The sequence below is a fragment of the Manis javanica genome, chromosome 1 (assembly GCF_040802235.1).
Source record: "Manis javanica isolate MJ-LG chromosome 1, MJ_LKY, whole genome shotgun sequence".
Taxonomy (NCBI): Eukaryota; Metazoa; Chordata; class Mammalia; order Pholidota; family Manidae; genus Manis; species Manis javanica.
Genome location: NC_133156.1, coordinates 181,085,087 through 181,101,571, shown reverse-complemented (window position 1 = coordinate 181,101,571; position 16,485 = coordinate 181,085,087). Strand labels below are relative to the sequence as shown.

The 16,485-nt window shown below is 48.2% G+C and overlaps 1 protein-coding gene across 4 annotated transcripts in view; it reads right to left on the bottom strand.

Annotated features, from left to right (window-relative positions):
* FBXO41 (F-box protein 41) overlaps positions 1-16,485 on the bottom strand; it is a 35,486-nt gene that overhangs the window by 9,331 nt on the left and 9,670 nt on the right. For all 4 annotated transcript variants that reach the window (XR_001850889.3, XR_005063713.2, XM_073211476.1 and 1 more), the window contains exons 2-5: positions 3,852-4,863; positions 1,522-1,732; positions 947-1,020; positions 325-683 (exon numbers count right to left, since the gene is read on the bottom strand). Coding sequence is in view for 2 of the 4 variants with exons in the window: in XM_073211476.1 (XP_073067577.1) it covers positions 325-683; positions 947-1,020; positions 1,522-1,732; positions 3,852-4,741 (1,534 nt within the window). In the remaining 2 variants the exon portion in view is untranslated. The remainder of the gene's footprint in view (positions 1-324; positions 684-946; positions 1,021-1,521; positions 1,733-3,851; positions 4,864-16,485) is intronic.

Genomic DNA, 16,485 nt, shown 5'->3' with positions numbered 1-16,485 from the left:
TCCCCACTGCTCTGGGGGCTTCAGTCTGGGGCTAACACTCCACCACTCTCCTGTACGTGTCAGTGAGCCCACGATGTGAACAGACCCCCTGAGACATGCCATCCTTGTGCTATACCCAAACTGAGTGCCCTGCACTGCAAGCTCCTGCTCCAGGCTTGCAGGGTGCTATGCAGGAAGAAGTTTGTCTTTGTCATTGTGTGAGGTCTGCAGCAAGGGGGAAGGAAGTGCAGGAGCCCAGGAGATTAACAGCTTCAGACCTGTGTCCCTTGAGAGGGCCCAGCACCATGGAAAGACCAGCCTCTCCGCACACCCCCCAGGCCTCACCTGAGAGCCGGCAGCTGCTCGGTGGCCCAGCCACAGCAGGTCCGGGGCGGGGCACATCTGAGGGACCCTCAGCCTCTGACTCGGTGGTTCGGGAGCCCACGTCCGAGACGTCACCCTCCTCCCCCTCTGTGCTGTGTCGGCGGGGTCTGCGCTGCCAGTTCTGGATGGCCTGGCGTCGCAGGCCTGAGCTGCGAGGGGGCTGGGCCCGCTCTGAGCCACCATTGGCAGCCCTTTGGCTTGCGCCCAAGCCCCCAGGGCCACTGTCCTCAGGAGCCCCCTCTTCTGGCCGGGGCAGCTCCAGACTGTCACTGTCATAGCAGCCTGAGCTCTGGGATGCAGCTGGAATGCGGCTGGAGGCCCTGGGGTGGGGTGGACCAGATGGTGAGGAGCGAGGGGCACCAGGCCTGCCCACATTCCCATACCCACCTCCTCTGTCCAAGGGCAGGCCCCCGCCACCCTCCCTTTCAAGAGCCCCTCTGAGTGTGGAAAGGCAGATGGAAGTGACTCAAGGAGGACAGGGAGAGGAGGACATATGACCCCAGGCAGGCCAGCATCCAGTGGGCTGGCGGAGCTTTCCGGGCTGAGAGTGGGCTGTGTGGGGCGGGCCAGGCCCGAGGCTTACCCTGTGCTGGGAGAGGAGCCATGCCGTGACACTGCGTATGTGCTAGGCATGGCCGGGCCTGCGTGGTATTCTCGCTGTGGGCCCCCAGTGCAGGAGGGAGAGGGAGGGGGCAGTGGGGAGCAGAGGAGGCAAGAGGATGAGAAGGAGGAGGAGAAACAGGGCAGAGAGAGAGAGAAGAGGGAGAGGAGAGAGAAGGAAACAGGTTGGGAAAGATGGACAAATAGACAGACAGACAGCCCAGAGAGGCAGGCTCACCAACCTCCTCCCCCCACCCCATCCCCCCAGCAACCCAGGCCAAAGCTTGTGGCTCCTGGGCTCTTATTTGCAGGGACGGGTAGAGATGGGCCCCTGAAGGCTGGACTGCTGTCTCACACCTCACTACAGCCTCAGGAACTGGCACTCCTGCCATATAAAAGGGGCTCCCCCATTCTTATACCCCTACTTCAGGCCTGAGTCTGCTCACAGGGAAGAGCCAAAGATGGGAAGCATGGAGCAAGGGGGATGTCAGGCCTGTGCAAGGAGAGGTCACGGGGCCGGCCACACAGGTCCAGGAGCAAGGGCAGCTGGGCACTCACCGACCTGCCTGGGCCCCGGGCGCCGGGCCCACCTCCGTGGCCCAGGCTGGCACTAGGCGTGCTGCCACAGCTGCTGCTGATGACCTGCAGCTGGCGCTCCGCACGGTCGGCCCGCTCAAGGAGCTCCTCGATGAACTGCTGCAGCCGCAGCTTGGCGCTGGCCTCCCGAGCTGCCGTCTCCTTCAGGAACTGGTCGATCTGCACCACCTCCCTGGGCCCAGAGCAGTCCCTTACCCCAGTGCCAGGGCCTGGCTGCCCACACAGCCCCGGGAGGAGACCCGAGCAGTAGGGAGAGACATGAGCACAGCTGCCCGCTGTATCTGCTCACAGTCATGTGGGTATGTGCAGCACAGGTCCAGGCACTCTCTGCTCATGGCACACACAGAAAAGCAAGCACACTCTCTGGGTCACACACTCCACACACCACCGACCCAGCCCCATACATACAACTAAACGCCCCCACTACCAAGGGAAATGCTCATAGGTATGCTCAGTCACACACAGCCACCTCCTCCCTCCAGAAACAATCACGGGCACACCCTTAGGGTTGCACAGCCATGTATGCATAGCCTATATCACTCATATACATGCACATTTACCCATGTACACATACAATTGACCCTCAAACAATGCAGGGGTTAGGGAGGCTGACCCCTGAACAGTTAACAATTGTGTATAGCTTTTGAGCTCCCCCAAACTTAACTAGTAACAGCCTCCTGTTGACCAGAAGTCTTATCGATAACATAAGCAGTTGATTAACACATATTTTGTATATTATATGTATTACATGCTATATAGTCTTACTACAAAGTCTGCTAGAGAAAATAAAATGTTTTTTCAAATTGTCACAAGTCTCCAAAAATTTTCCTAACACCTTTATTTAAAAGATCTCCATGTAGAAAGACAAGTGCCAAATGATTTCCCTCATTTGTGGAGTATAACAATGAAGCAAAACTGAAGGAACAAAATAGCAGCAGACTCACAGACTCCAAGAAGGGACTAGTGGTTACCAAAGGGGAGGGGTGTGGGAAGGCGGGTGGGGAGGGAGGGAGAAGGGGATTGAGGGGTATTATGTTTAGTACACATGGTGTGGGGGATCATGGGGAGAACAGTGTAGCACAGAGAAGGCAAACAGTCAATCTGTGGCATCTTACTACACTGATGGACAGTGACTGCATTGGAATATGGGTAGGGACTTAATAAAATGGGTAAATGTAGTAACCACATTGTTTTTTCATGTGCAACCTTCATAAGAGTGTGTATTAATAATATCTTAATAAAAAATTAAAGAAAAATAAACCAGTGCAATGCTGATATAATGAGAAAAAAAAAGATCTCCATATAAATAGACCCTTGCAGTTCAAATGTATTAAGGGTCAACATCATGTTTATGTGTGATATGAGTATTTACTCCCAAACACATTCACAGTTGTCTATGCATCCATTCAACATTTACTGAGCACTTTGTAGGTGTCAGAGACTGTTCTAGGGTATTGGGGATACAGCAGTGGGCAAACCAGTGAAAAATTCCTGCGCCCATGGAGCTCATATCACAATGTGGACAGAAAAACAACATCTATATATTTCATAATTCTACATTTAAAGACTACAGCAATGAGAAGCCAGAAAAGGTGACTGAGAAGCAGACAAAAGCTAGGAAATCCCAGGAGAGTGTCCTGGAAGGGAATTATTTCAAGGATCAGCTATGTCAAATGCAACTGATGGGCCAAGTAAGATGATGACTGGGTCTTGGCAGCATACAGGTTGATCACATGGAGAAGAGCGGTGGAGGTAGACACCTGATCAAAGTGGGTTAAGGGAGAAGATGGGAAAGGAAATGGGAGACCAGGAGTACAGAGAATACTTTGAAGGTGTTTTCCAAGGAGAGAAAAAGGTCAGAAGCTTAAGAGGAGGAGGCATTAGGGCAGATGGGGTAAACAACCTTCTGTGTGTGTATGCTTTTAGGAATGATACAGTAAATAAGGAAACTCCGATGATGGAAAATGGAGAGGGGAGAATTAAGCCACGTCTTTGAGTAGACAACATGCAGGGGCAGGCCTGGCTAGGAAGACAGAAAAGAAAGAGAGACAATTTTCACAGTGAGGCACATGGTCATATTGCCATGGACTGACTCACGGTCCCAAATACACTCCATCATGACACTCTTGGCCCCACACACCATTTCATGCTCGTGGCCACAGATCCCGTATTACAAAACCACGGCCACTCACGCACACTCATGGTGGTGGCAGGGGCACAGTGTTCCATGCTGTCACCCATTCTGGAACACTCAAGCGCACATCAACTACATGGCTCTGCGGGCTACTCACTGTTGCTTTCGGCTCAGCTCCTGTTCCTTGTGCACCAGGTCCTGCTTGAGGGAGGCCAGGAGCTCTACACTCACGTCCACCTGGCGGGAGAGCTCGGAAGCGCGCTCCTCCAGCTCCTCCTTCTCGCGCCCCAGCCGCGCGCTCTCCTGCCGCGCAGTCTCCAGTTCGGCCGCCTTGCGCTCCAGCTCAGCCTGCAGCCGGCCCACCTGGCCAGCGATCTTCTGCTCCACCTCCTCGCTCAGCCGCTCCAGCCGCCGGTCCACCTCCAGCTTCTCCAGCGCGCGGATTTTGAGGCGCGCCAGACCCTCCTCGTAAGCCACATCGGCGGGAGAAGGGGACGCGGGCGAGGCGGACGCAGGCCCGGGGCCCGGCCCGGGCGGGGGCGTCGAACAAGCCGACGAGGCCACGGACTTGCGGGCGAACAGCTCCCCCAGCGGAATCTCGATCTCACGCAGCGCGTAGCGCGCGGCGGCGGCGGGCACGAGGCCGGGTTCAGCCAGTTCGTCGCAGGGCAGGCTGGCGGGCACGAGGTCGCCGGGGAAGTGGGCGAGGGGCGCGTGGTGGTGATGGTGGTGCAGCAGGTGTGGCGCTGCGGGCGACGGCCCGGCCACCTGCTCCTTGCCCTGGAAGGACGTGCTCTCAAAAACCTCGCGCCGAGCGCCGGGCACGGCTAGCAGGGCGGCGGGCTCGGGGGACAGCGGAAAACCCGAGGCGGCCGCGGCTGCGGCCGCTGCGGCGGCGCCGTCGCAGATGCTGTTGGTCTTGGAGAGGATGTAGAGCGTCTCGTACGTGTGACTGTACTCCAGGTGCGCCCGCAGCGACGACAGGCTGCGGAAGCGCTTGTGCTCCCCGCAGCGGGGGCAGCGGTATGGGAGGTCCAGCGAGGCCATGACCCCGCCGCCCCCGCGGCGCCCAGGCTCCAGCGCGGCCCACCCGCAGGTCAGCCGGGCGCGCACATGAAGGGCTGCAGGCGGGCCCCCCCACGTGGTCAGGACGGCTCAGGGCGAAGAGGCTGGAAAAGAGCGAGGAAGCCTTAGAGGCTGGTATTCCTTCACCCCTCCCCCCACCCCATATCCCCCACCCGTGAGGAAATTGACTTTCCCAGGAAACACATGCTCAGAACGGAGGGGCCAGCTGGGACCAATGGCCTAACCTCCCAGAAGGGGCTGGCCTGCTCTGGTACCTGTGCCAGGGCCTGTACATATGGCAGAGTGAGAAAGAAGGAGAATTCTTTAAGGAAAAAAAAGGCATTCGGTTTATTTATAATAACTCCAACCTCGGCATAACCCAAGTGCCCATTGCCAGTGAAACAGATAAACTGTGGTATAGTCATAATGGAATATTAGCCAGCAGTGAGCAAATGAACCACTGGCACATGCAGCATGGAAGAATCCATTCAATATTAGGTTGTGTGAAAAAAGCCAAACCAGCAGAGTGCACACCATCGGATTCCATACAATGCAGAGTTTGAGAACAACCAAGTTGACAATGACAGAAGTCAGAATAGAGGTCACCCTTGGGGGCTATATGGGCCAAGAAGGGGCAGGAAGGACCTTCATGTGATGCTGAAAATGTTCCATATCTTCATATGAGTGGTGACATACAGGTGTGTACATACATAAACAATCTAGCTGTATACTTAAGATTAGTGCACTATATATACTTGGCTGTATGTTACATCTCCACAAAAAATCCTTTAAAAAAGATGCTGTTCAATTTCCATGTTGTGCAAACCACACCCATCAGACAGGCTGGACTACTGATACCCTGTTGCAGTGACCAAGATGCCACCTCACCTGATGGTACCTGTGTATCACTGTTCCTGTCCCTGCTTCTGAACCACATTCTCCCATTCCTGCCACTCCAGGTACCTAGGTTCTTTTTCAGATTTCTTTGCTTTCCAATAAGTGCCCCTGCCCTGCCCTTTGCTCCAAGGGCTACCATATTTGTCTTACTCAGATCCTTTGTGGCACAAGCCACCACCTTTCCTGGCATCCCACCCCTGGTCACCCTCAACTCCCACTGCCCATCCTCCCTTCTCTCTGACCCATCATCCTTCCCCTGCCTCACGGGATCTCTACTCCCAGTGCCCTCCTCTCAGTGCCCTCCTCTTCCTAACTGCCTGCAACTGGGAATCAACCACCCTCTGTTGTCACTACATTCTTCTGGGTCACAGACGACCTGCTAATCAGACAGTCCCCTTGTCATCAAGAGTCTCCTTCACCCATTTGCCCCTCAGCTGATACTACAGACCTCTCATCTTCATTGATTGCCATGAAGCTTCCCCATTTGTGTCCTCAGACCTCCTCTCACTGTCTTCCTAATCATCCTGTCTCCTGTTGGGAAGTCTCCCTTCCCGCCCCCTTTGCCTCTGTCTTCTCCCAGGTAGTCTGGTTCACTCCCACAGCTTCACTCACACCTTTAAGCCAATGACTCTCAGCTCTACCTCTCCATCCTGACCTGCTTCTGAATTCTGTTTGCCTTGTGGCATTTCCACATAGATATGTGGGGGGATGTTTGCCAGCTCAGCACCCAGTCCTCCTCCTGGTAACAAAACCCTGCTTTGACCTTGAGGAACCATCCTTCCTTCCCCACTTTCTCAGTCCATGTGGTCTGAGTGGGGATTGATGGTCCAACCCAGGTTCCAGGAATAAGAAGGCGATATCGGCCTGGCCAATCAGAATCCTGGAATGGGCACAGATCACCAAGTTAAATCAATGAGTCTTTTCTCACTGCATAATGAGTCATTTATCCAGGACTTCTCTAGAACTACTAGAGAAAAGCATCCTCTTTCAGGTTTCTAAGCTGGTGGGGAAAGTCAAAGCAGCAAAGGCCATCTTTGTCTTCTCTGGGAGAAACCACCTGGGAATGAAGCCAACACAGAGAAGCAGGACTGAGATGGAGAAAAAGGGATTCTTCCAGACACTGAGATCCTGGTCTGTTCAATTATGTGAGCCAATCAATCCCCTTTTTTGCATAAGCCAGTTGGAGTCGCATCTGTGTTACCTGGACCAGGAGAAAGTCCTAACTCAGAAATTAGAATGAGAAATAGAATTTTTTAAAGTGACAGACCCTAAGGAGGAATTAGCTGAACTAAGGGGAGTGAGGAGTGGGATAGTACTGCTTCCCTAGTCAAGTTGGTGAACCCTGCTGCAGAGAAGCAAAGCAGCTGATTGAACTCTCCCACCATCTCTGGGGCTGAGGTGACAGGGGACTTGTAGGAAAACATCATGATGTTGGGGTGTGGGCTTTCTCATGGCCTCAGAAAGGTACAGCAAGAAACAGACACTGGCTGAAAGCAGAGAGGAAGAAAAGGCTGCTTTGCCCAGAGAGGCCCTTTCTGCCTGAGGCCAGTAATCCAACACGGCTGAGAGTCAGATAATTAAGAGCCAGCTCTCTGCTTCTAGCTAAAGGCAGTTCAAGTTGGAAACACAGAGGGAGACAAACCTGGGGCCTGAAAGGCTCTTGACTCCTCAGACCCTCCTGAAGCCCTCCTGCTGTGCCCTTCCAGTTCAACAGAGGCAACTGTTGCTTCCATTATAAGCAGCTATTCACTGGGATGCAGGCTGAGTGGAAAGGCGCAAATGAACTCTGCCTCCCACCCTACACTACGCATTCTCATTGCCCTGTGGCAGAGCCCTTATTAGAGGCCACAGAACCCTGGGCTCCTTCCTGGGATGGGCAGGGTACCAAAGCCTGTTGCTAAGAGACAACCCCTCCTTCTCCCACAACACCATCACCAGGGACTCAATTCAAGAATGACAACTTTCAGTAAGATCTCTAGTTTGGTTAATAGCTTTGGGGATGACGGAGTACAATTTCACTGAAAGCTTCCTAATGATGAAGGAAATTGTACTGCCAGAAAAAAATCACAAACAAAGGCTGGGGATTACTCAGCCCCTAATGTTTTCCTCCCCCAAATCTGCACCAATGGGAGGTGACCCCTCAACCCTCCTTTTGTGTATGGCCACAAAATTTCTTTGTGGTACAGCAGAACCAGAGCCGCCAAGAGGTGGGCCACTACCCTCACCCACACTGGTGGAGCGTGTTGACCTTGCCATGGGCCTTTGACCACTGCATGAGTTTCTTCATCTCCCCTCTTCAATGGAGAGGATTTTTGTTCTTTAATCTATCTGCGTTTACCTCCACGGCTGTAGTCTAGCAAAACACTGAAAGACCTTTAGGAATTGGCTCAGTACTTTGTGAAACAGACAGCCCATTATCAAGAATCACCAAGGGTGTGGTAAATAGGTGAGAACTTGGAATGTTTCCTTCTGGAGATGGGACAAGTGTGTTTTAAGTTTTGTGAGGTATAGTTGCATTACGGTAAACAGAAATTTTTTAAAAAATTGTACAAGGGGGAGCTGTGTAGATCTTGGAGAGACGTGGAATGTAGTGATCATTTATTGTTTTTGCTGCTCAGCTCCAGTTCTCCTTTGTGGATGATATTGTTTGGGAGGGCTGACCCCACCCACTGGCTCCAGGGAAGTGCACGTGACCTTAGCCTGCTCATCAGTTACACTGAGCATTCAGTACTGGGCACGTTTCCCAGTCCAGGCCAATACAGCCACTCTAGGACCCATGCTCAGCTGGTAGAATGTGAGCCTGGAGCTGCTCATGGCCATTTCTATCCTTCCTTGGGGTGGGAATCTCAAAAAGACACCTGATGATATCCTGAGCATCCAGATCCAGATGTGCCTGAAATTTTAGCCCAGGACTTGTCAACTGTTTGAGGCAACAAATTCTTTCTGTAGATTAAATCATTTGAGTCAGTTGCCAGTCACTAGTCATGAGACACTAGACTAAAACAATGACCCATACTGTCAAAAACCAAGCCTTGATCTTCCCCTCACCTAGTCCCAGCACCCCCGCTGCCTTCAGCGGTGCCCTTGCCCTCCCGGTCACACCACACCACTGGCCATCTTGATTTGTTCTCTCTGCTAACCATCAAGACCTGCTGGTTTTTCCTTCAAATGCCTTCAACCCAACTGGTTTCCCCTCATGCTTTGTGCTCCTCCTCACACCTGGGCTGCTGGCCCAGACTGCAATCTCACAGTTCTCCACCCTCAAGAAGGTACCAGGTTCCTCTGTCCACAGATGACCCCTGCTCATGGTCCTTCAGTGGCTCCCATCCTCTATCAGCTGTAGCCAAACTCCTCAATTCATGTGTGGGCTTCCCTGTACTCTTAACAATTTGAGATTGACAAATGGCTTGGCTGTTTTCACTTGCATTTCTTTGATTACTATGGCTAGACATTTTTTCACACATTTGTCAGTCATTTATAACTCATTGGTGACTTGCCTATGCACTACTCATTTTTATACTGAACATTCATATTTTCTTATTGATTTGCAAAAGCTTTTTATTATATTGATCCTTTGATATTTATATACTAGAAATATTTTTCTCAAGTGTGTTGATTGGCTTTTACTTTTGTTTATGGTCTTTATTGATATACTAAAGCTTTTACGTTTGTTTCAGCAAAATCTTCAGGATCTCTGATTTTGTTGTCACATGTAGAAGTTTGTCCCTCCCTGAAGATTATATAAACAGCTACAAATGTTTTCTTTTAGTACTATGTGATTTCCTTTTTTTAAAGTCCAGAACATTTTTTTAAATTAAGGGCTTTAAACAAATAACCATTACACTATAAACTAACAATGACTTGGTAGCATGCAAATCTCTAGGCTTTGTGGTTTTGTTTACCTGGAGTTTTAATCCATCCAGAAATATTTGGTATGCATGGTGAGACAAGGACCACTTTTTGTTATGGACATTTTCACAAAAACAGAATATGATGATGAACTCCAGTGTACCCATCATCCAGCCTCAACAGTCATCAACTCACGGCCAATTCTGTTTCATCTGTACACTGCTCCCCTGCTTCACACTTCCTCCATCCCCACCACTGGACAATTTTGAGCAAATCCAAGATATCATATTATTTCATCCCAAAATACCTTAGTATGTATAAGACCGGGACTTAGATCTCTTTTTGAAAAAATACTTGTCACTGTTCTAACATCATCATCCTTTAGGTATGTATATTAAAACCCAAAGGTAAATCCAGAAGATGGATTTCTGAAAAGACCAACAAAATAAACACCCCTCTGGCAAATCTATTCAAAAAGAAAAAAAAAAAAGAAAACAAGCACATAAAACTATGAATGAAAAGAAGAATAACTACTGACACAGAGATTTTTTAGAAATTACTAAAATGCTACCAGGTACAACTCTTGGCCCCAGTTTTTGAAAATCTGGATTAATTGAAAGCTTTTCTAGGAAAATATTAAATTATCAAAATTGGCCCAAGAAGAAATAGAAAGCCTGAATAGACTATTGACTGTAGATAAAACTGAAGAAGTTGGCAAAGTGGCCAAGGGATATTATAAAATAGAATTCAGTTCACACATACCCAACTGTTCAGGAACAGGGTTACAGGCATACCTCAGAGAGGGTAAGTAGGGTTCTGGGCTGCTGCAATTAAGCAAGTATCACAATAAAGTGAGTTGAATGGATATTTTACATATAAAAGTTATGTTTACACTATACTATACTCAATTAGGTGTGCAATGTTACTATGTCTAAAAAACCAAGGTACATGCCTTAATTTAAAAATACTTGTAACATTTAAATACTGAAAAAAATTTTTTTAAATAGTTAAAAAATGCTAACCACCATCTGAGCTTTCAGAGAGTCATAAGCACTGATTATTGATCACCATAACAAATAGAATAATGAAAAAGTTCAAAATATTGTGAGAATTACCAAATTGTGACACAGAGACACAATGTGAGCAAATGCACTCACTTGGAAAAATGGCGGTAATAAGACTTGCTCAGTGGGGTTGCCACAAATCTTCAGTTTGTAAAAAAAATGCAGTATCCGTGAAGCACAATAAAACAAGGTATGCCTGTATCTGTATGGAATGGTCAGTCTGGTGTCGCGGTACTCGTGTGTGCCTGTTCATACCAGCTAAGTGCCGGTCCCTCCAGTGGGGGCATTTTTTAGAGCCTCAAAAGTAGCCAGCCTGCTTCCTCCCCTCCCCCAAAAAGGGTGCATTTTTGAAGAACCCTTCACCTGCACTGAATCTTGCTAGACAGGCTCCAAGAAAGCAGGGGAAGGGGAAAGTCTCGGGGTGCAGGCTGTTGTGTGGACGTGCAAGGCAGAGAAAGGAAGGGGCTTCTGGGATCCAGCTGGCTCTTCACAAGAGGCCTGCCCGTCCCACAGTTCCCTCCATCTGCTGGAGCTGAGTAATGACTATGAATCATTCTTAGGAATATTTTTGCCCAAATGTATACATTTCCTCATCATGAGCATGAAGCTTTGAATGTAGGCAAGAAGGTGATGGAGGCAGGGGAAGGCAAGAGAGGAGGAAAAAGAAAAATAGAAATGTTCTGTTTAAATTCCATTGCAAACTTATACTCAGTACCATGACAGAACAGAGATCTTCCTTCGCATTCCAGTCTCACCAAATCAGCAACCCCTGCAGCCCTAAGACTTGCCTCCTTTTTCAGCCTGGCTAAGTCCCCTGGCTGTCCCCAAGACCTGCTCCGCCTTCTCCCATCCGAATGCCTATCTCAAGTCTGCTTTTTTTCAAGTCCAGCTCAAAATTTTCATTGGGTAAGAGGATTCTACAGGCTGAACCAATCAGAGGCATTATCTTTTCTCCTTTTTCTTCTTTTTTTTTTAAGGCTTTCAGGTGTGTCAGTCTCATCTCCTCAAACAAGATCAACATCTCAAGGTGTGTGTCTTCTCTGGCTCATGTCTACTGTCATTTTCTTATGTTTCTCATGTTTCTCTGCCAGAAACACAGATAATCTTACATTTTCATGGCTTCCTTGACCATGTGATCACCAAGAATTCCTGCAGTAGATATTATTTTTCCCTGCTCAGCAAGTCTTTACCTTCTGGTATTAGCAACATCTTGTCCTTTCTTTGATGAGCTGCCTCTCCTCACTCCATGTGGTTCTGATGGAGCTGCCAATCCTAGCAGAGGGGACATATGACCCAGGCCTGGCCAATCATGGTACCCCCATCTCCTTGGCCACAATGATTGACCCAGGAATGGGCACATTCCTCAAGCTGAGCCAACAGTCTTTCACTGGGGATTTATAACAAAGATTCAGGAGTCCTCTGGTCCTTCTGGGATCACATGCTAGGAGGATGAAGCTATCTATGGCCTTGTGCAACTTCCATCCACTATCATGGTTGGAGAATAAATATGGCAACATTCAGAGGAAAACTGAGCCAAAAGCTAGGCAAAGGGTCTTTGTGACATTTTTGAGAAACTGGGTACAGTTATGCCAAGACCCACTCATCTCCCTTATTTGGTAGCTATTCTTTTTCATTTAAAATAATTTGGGTTGGATTTCTGTCACTTATGATCAAAAGTCCTAACTAATGCTCTCATAAGTCTATATTTCTAGCCTAAAATTCTCTCCTGGGCTCTATTAAAACATGAATTCATTGAATGTACATTCACGGAGTACCTGCTCCGTACCATGAACTATATCAGGTGCTGTGCTAGGTAAGCTGAAGACACACAGACCAACAAGATTCAAACCTTGCCTTCAAGTGGCTTGTGATCTTCTGGGGCAGATGAGGTATTGGATGAAACCATCATAAGATAAATGCAGGAGGCTGGTATGGGATTCTACAATCAATGCAACTTGAGGAACAGGAGGACTGAGATAGTAGCATCCAGGCTGACTCTTAAAGAGCAAAGGAAAGTTGTCAGGTAAGGAAGGGCAATTATGAGATTGGGGGTGAGGAAGAAAAGCATTCTGAGTAGCAGGAACAGCATGTGCAAAGGCCAGGAAGTGAGAAAAAGTACGCTTCCCTCAGAGAACTAAAATGTGAACTCCATAGGGTAGAGACACTGTCTGTCTCAATCACTGCTATTTCTTCAGTACTTAACAAGAAATGCTTGTCATGGGGCAGGTGCTCAGCAAGTGTGGAATGAAGGAGTGGCAAGGGCTTAATCACTTGTACAGTTTAGAGAATGTACCAGAGAGGGCCAGGGCCAAGGTCAGGAGGAAGGCTGTTGGGATGTTGGAAGCGGATACTGTCAGCCAAAGTAGCAGGAGTGCAAACAGGGAGGAGGGTGGATACAGGAACAATTAAAGAAGGAGAATTGAGAAGGCTTGGTAACAGAATGCTTGTGGCAGGTACAAAAGGAAGGAGTTGAGGATCAGGCTTAGGTATGGGTTCTGAGCTTCTGGGTAGATGAGTATGTGGTTCAGTAAGGAGGAAAAATGAAGGAGCGCAGGTTTGGGAGAAAGATAATGAGTCTGGTTGTAGATTCCATGAACTTGAGTTTCCTTGGGGTCTTGGAAGTAGAGATACCCAGTACATAGTTTGCAATGTGGAGCTGAAAATACAGTTTGGCAGCTTAAGCATAAAAACAAAAGTGGATGAGGACCAGGGAGAGGGTGCAGAGAGGAGAGAGCCAGAGGAAAGGTGGACCATCAGAGAGGCAGAAGAGAAGAACCAAGAAATTCCTATGAACCAGCAGCAGAAATGGGATTTCTGGTGGGAAACCTTAGGGAGGACAGGATATCAGGAAGAAAAGGAATGGGCAACAGTGTAAATAACAGTGTAAACAGCAGGAATTGACAACTCAATTAAGAGCAGAGCTGCAAAGGGTCTACTGGTGATTTTAGAGAGGGCCACTTTGATGAGCTTTGCTAATGTGGGTTTAGGAGACAGCAAGGTAAGGATGTGAATAGAGTCAGTGAGTGGACACAAGAAGTTCAACTGTGGGTGGGAGGAGGCAGCATGGAAGAATCCAGAAACAGGTTTTAAGATGTGAGACACCTGAACATATTTAAATGTTTCTTAGAGATAACCTATAATCTATACCATCACGTCTGCTAGCCTGGGGCACAGATAACTCAATGCATTAGACCTGAAATTTGTAGCAATTCTTTCTTAGAAGCACCACGTAGAGAGAGGATGAAAAGGGATATTTCAATGTAGATAGCTCAGAGCATATTACGACTGAACTCCCAATACCACAATACTCACCTTCAAACCTGCTTTCTCGTGTTTCCCCTCTTGACCAACATCTTTATTATCTACTCAGCAACCTGGACGTGACTCACCAAGGCATCACTGAATTCTCAGTGTCCCCCTCAGATCTCATCAATCACTGATTTTTGTCAATACTATTGTCTGAATATTTGACTCTGTCTACTTCTTGCTTTTCTATAGCTGCTGCCCCAGACCTGAAGTCTCTGATTCCTCCAGCTTTGAATTCTCATGTTTCCTGAAAATATAGATCCAGTCATGTCACTCTTCTTCTAAATATCTAAAGGCAAGCCATCTTCTGAGAGGTAAAGTCCACCTTGTCTTGCCTGCCCTCAAGGCTGGCCAGGATCTGACTACCACCAAGCCTTGTCAGCCCTAAATTTTGCCTCTGCTTCCCACACGCATCCTTAGCAAGCCCTGTGGGGCTCAGCTTCACTGAGAAGTGCCATGTGCTGTCACATCCTCAATCTTGGCTCACACTGGTCCCTCTTTCTGGGACTCCCTCTCCAATTGGTGATTTCTGCAGACCCGGCTCAAATGCTGCAGTTTCCACGGTGCCTTCCTGGGTCCTCTCCTCCAGATCAAATCACATCACAGCATGAATCACTCCTTCCCATAGCTCTTCAACACATGTTAGCAGGTATCACATGCTGGAGAGTCAAAGACCTGTTACACATCAGATCCTGGCCTACACACAAATTAGAGAGCAGGGACAATGCAAGTGATTCATTTCACACCTTCCTCACACACAGTAGACATCAGTATCTTCTTAGAGGACTCACACTGGCTAATGGATGAATTCACTGTTTTCATGTAACCAAAGTGATTTCCACCACTCATTGTCATGGAACTAGATGAATTTGGTTACAATTAGGTCAATCTAAGAATCATCTTTAATAACAAGTTCTTCCCTGGCTCTGCTAGTCATCCACTGGGAGGTAAGAACTTGCTAAGCTTTTTTGACATTGTCGCTCTAAGCAGAGCTTGAACAGAGCTTCTCTGTTTCATTCTACTTCACCCACTCAACAAAAAGACGCCAAACATAAGGTCCATGCCAGGCACTGGGGACACAAAGATAAATAAAACAGTCATGTCCTCAAGGTGCTTGCAGTCTAATAATCTAAATAGTGAACATTTACTTACTCATTATTTTGATCAGATACCATGCTTCTCATTTAGTTCTCAAGGCAATGCTGCAAAATGGGTGGTATCATGTCCATTTTAGGAGGAGGAAATTGAAGCTCAGGGTGGCCAAATCACTTGCCCAAGTATTGTAAGTGACTGTAACAGGCTGTTGCTTTGATGGCCTCCAATGAGCTATGCCTCCCAGTATTCTTGCCCTTACGTGGTCCCCTCCACATTGACTTAGAGTGTGGCCATGTGTCTTGGTTTGGTCAGTGGGACATGCACAAGTCTGATGCAGACAAAGGTTTGATAAACAGTTGTAAATAAGGGCTTACCCTCCTGGAATACTTCCTCTTAGGATCCAGCTGCCATGTAAAATACTTGGGCTAAACTACTGAAGGATTAGAAGCTATGTGGAGAGATACCCTGGAGGATGAAAGATCATCTTGGTGTTTCTTTCCAGCCACCCTCTCAACTGAACACAGCTGACAGGTACCAAGTAAGCCCACAGCCACAGTCATGGCCAACCCACAGACCATGAGAAATATTAAATATCTGTTGTTTGAGGCCCCTAAATTCTGGGGTGGCTTGTTATGCACCAATGTATAATTGAAACAGTGACAAACTATGATTTGAACCCAGTACTACCTGATGAACTTCAAAACCCACGGTCTTAGTCTCAACACTAGGTTCCTTCTGGTTGGAAGTGGAATGTCGCATTGATACTGTAATATTCACAGGCTGGCCCATACTGCACTCAATAAATATTTGTCAAATGAATGAATAAAGGGGTGGTGGGCTACCAGAGAGGTAAGAAAGTCCTGGGAATTCAAAGGCAGGATGGCAATTACTTTTCAACAACCATTATCCCCTTTCAGCACAAATATTCCAAAAACAAAAACACCCCTAAGTCTAGAAATGAACGTGTGGATATCACCAAACTCCTTCACTCTCTTTCTCTGTTAAATTTGATCAGGCAAAATTGAGACATTAGCAGAGTTTGGTTTTTTATGGTCCTTCCCCCTGTGCCCAGCTCCCCACCATGCCCCTGGCATCTCCTCTCCATTGGCCTTCTGGGCCCCTGAGCTCTTTCTTCTCTTTCCATATAAAATCCACATGCAGGAGAGGAGCAGAAAAGGTGGAAATTACAGAAATGGGGAGGGAGATTTGGGTGTTAATAGATGATTTTACAGGCCAAATAAATGAAGTAAGCTTCAGGAGACAACTGCCAGCATGTGGAGGAGGTATTCTAAAGAGGGAGAGGCAGTCAGAGGTGTCCCCGTGGACAAGGAATAAAGGAATGCCCCCTGCCTCTTTAAATCCTTCTAAACCCTCAAGAGGGAGGGAGGGTCTTTGGCTCTCCACAGCTGGGGATGGGGCTCCAACATGTTTACATCCCAGAGTAGTCACTATAGCCTGGTCAAGACCCACAGGGGTCAAAGTACCCAGTCCTCTGCTTCCTGACTGCCCTGATAC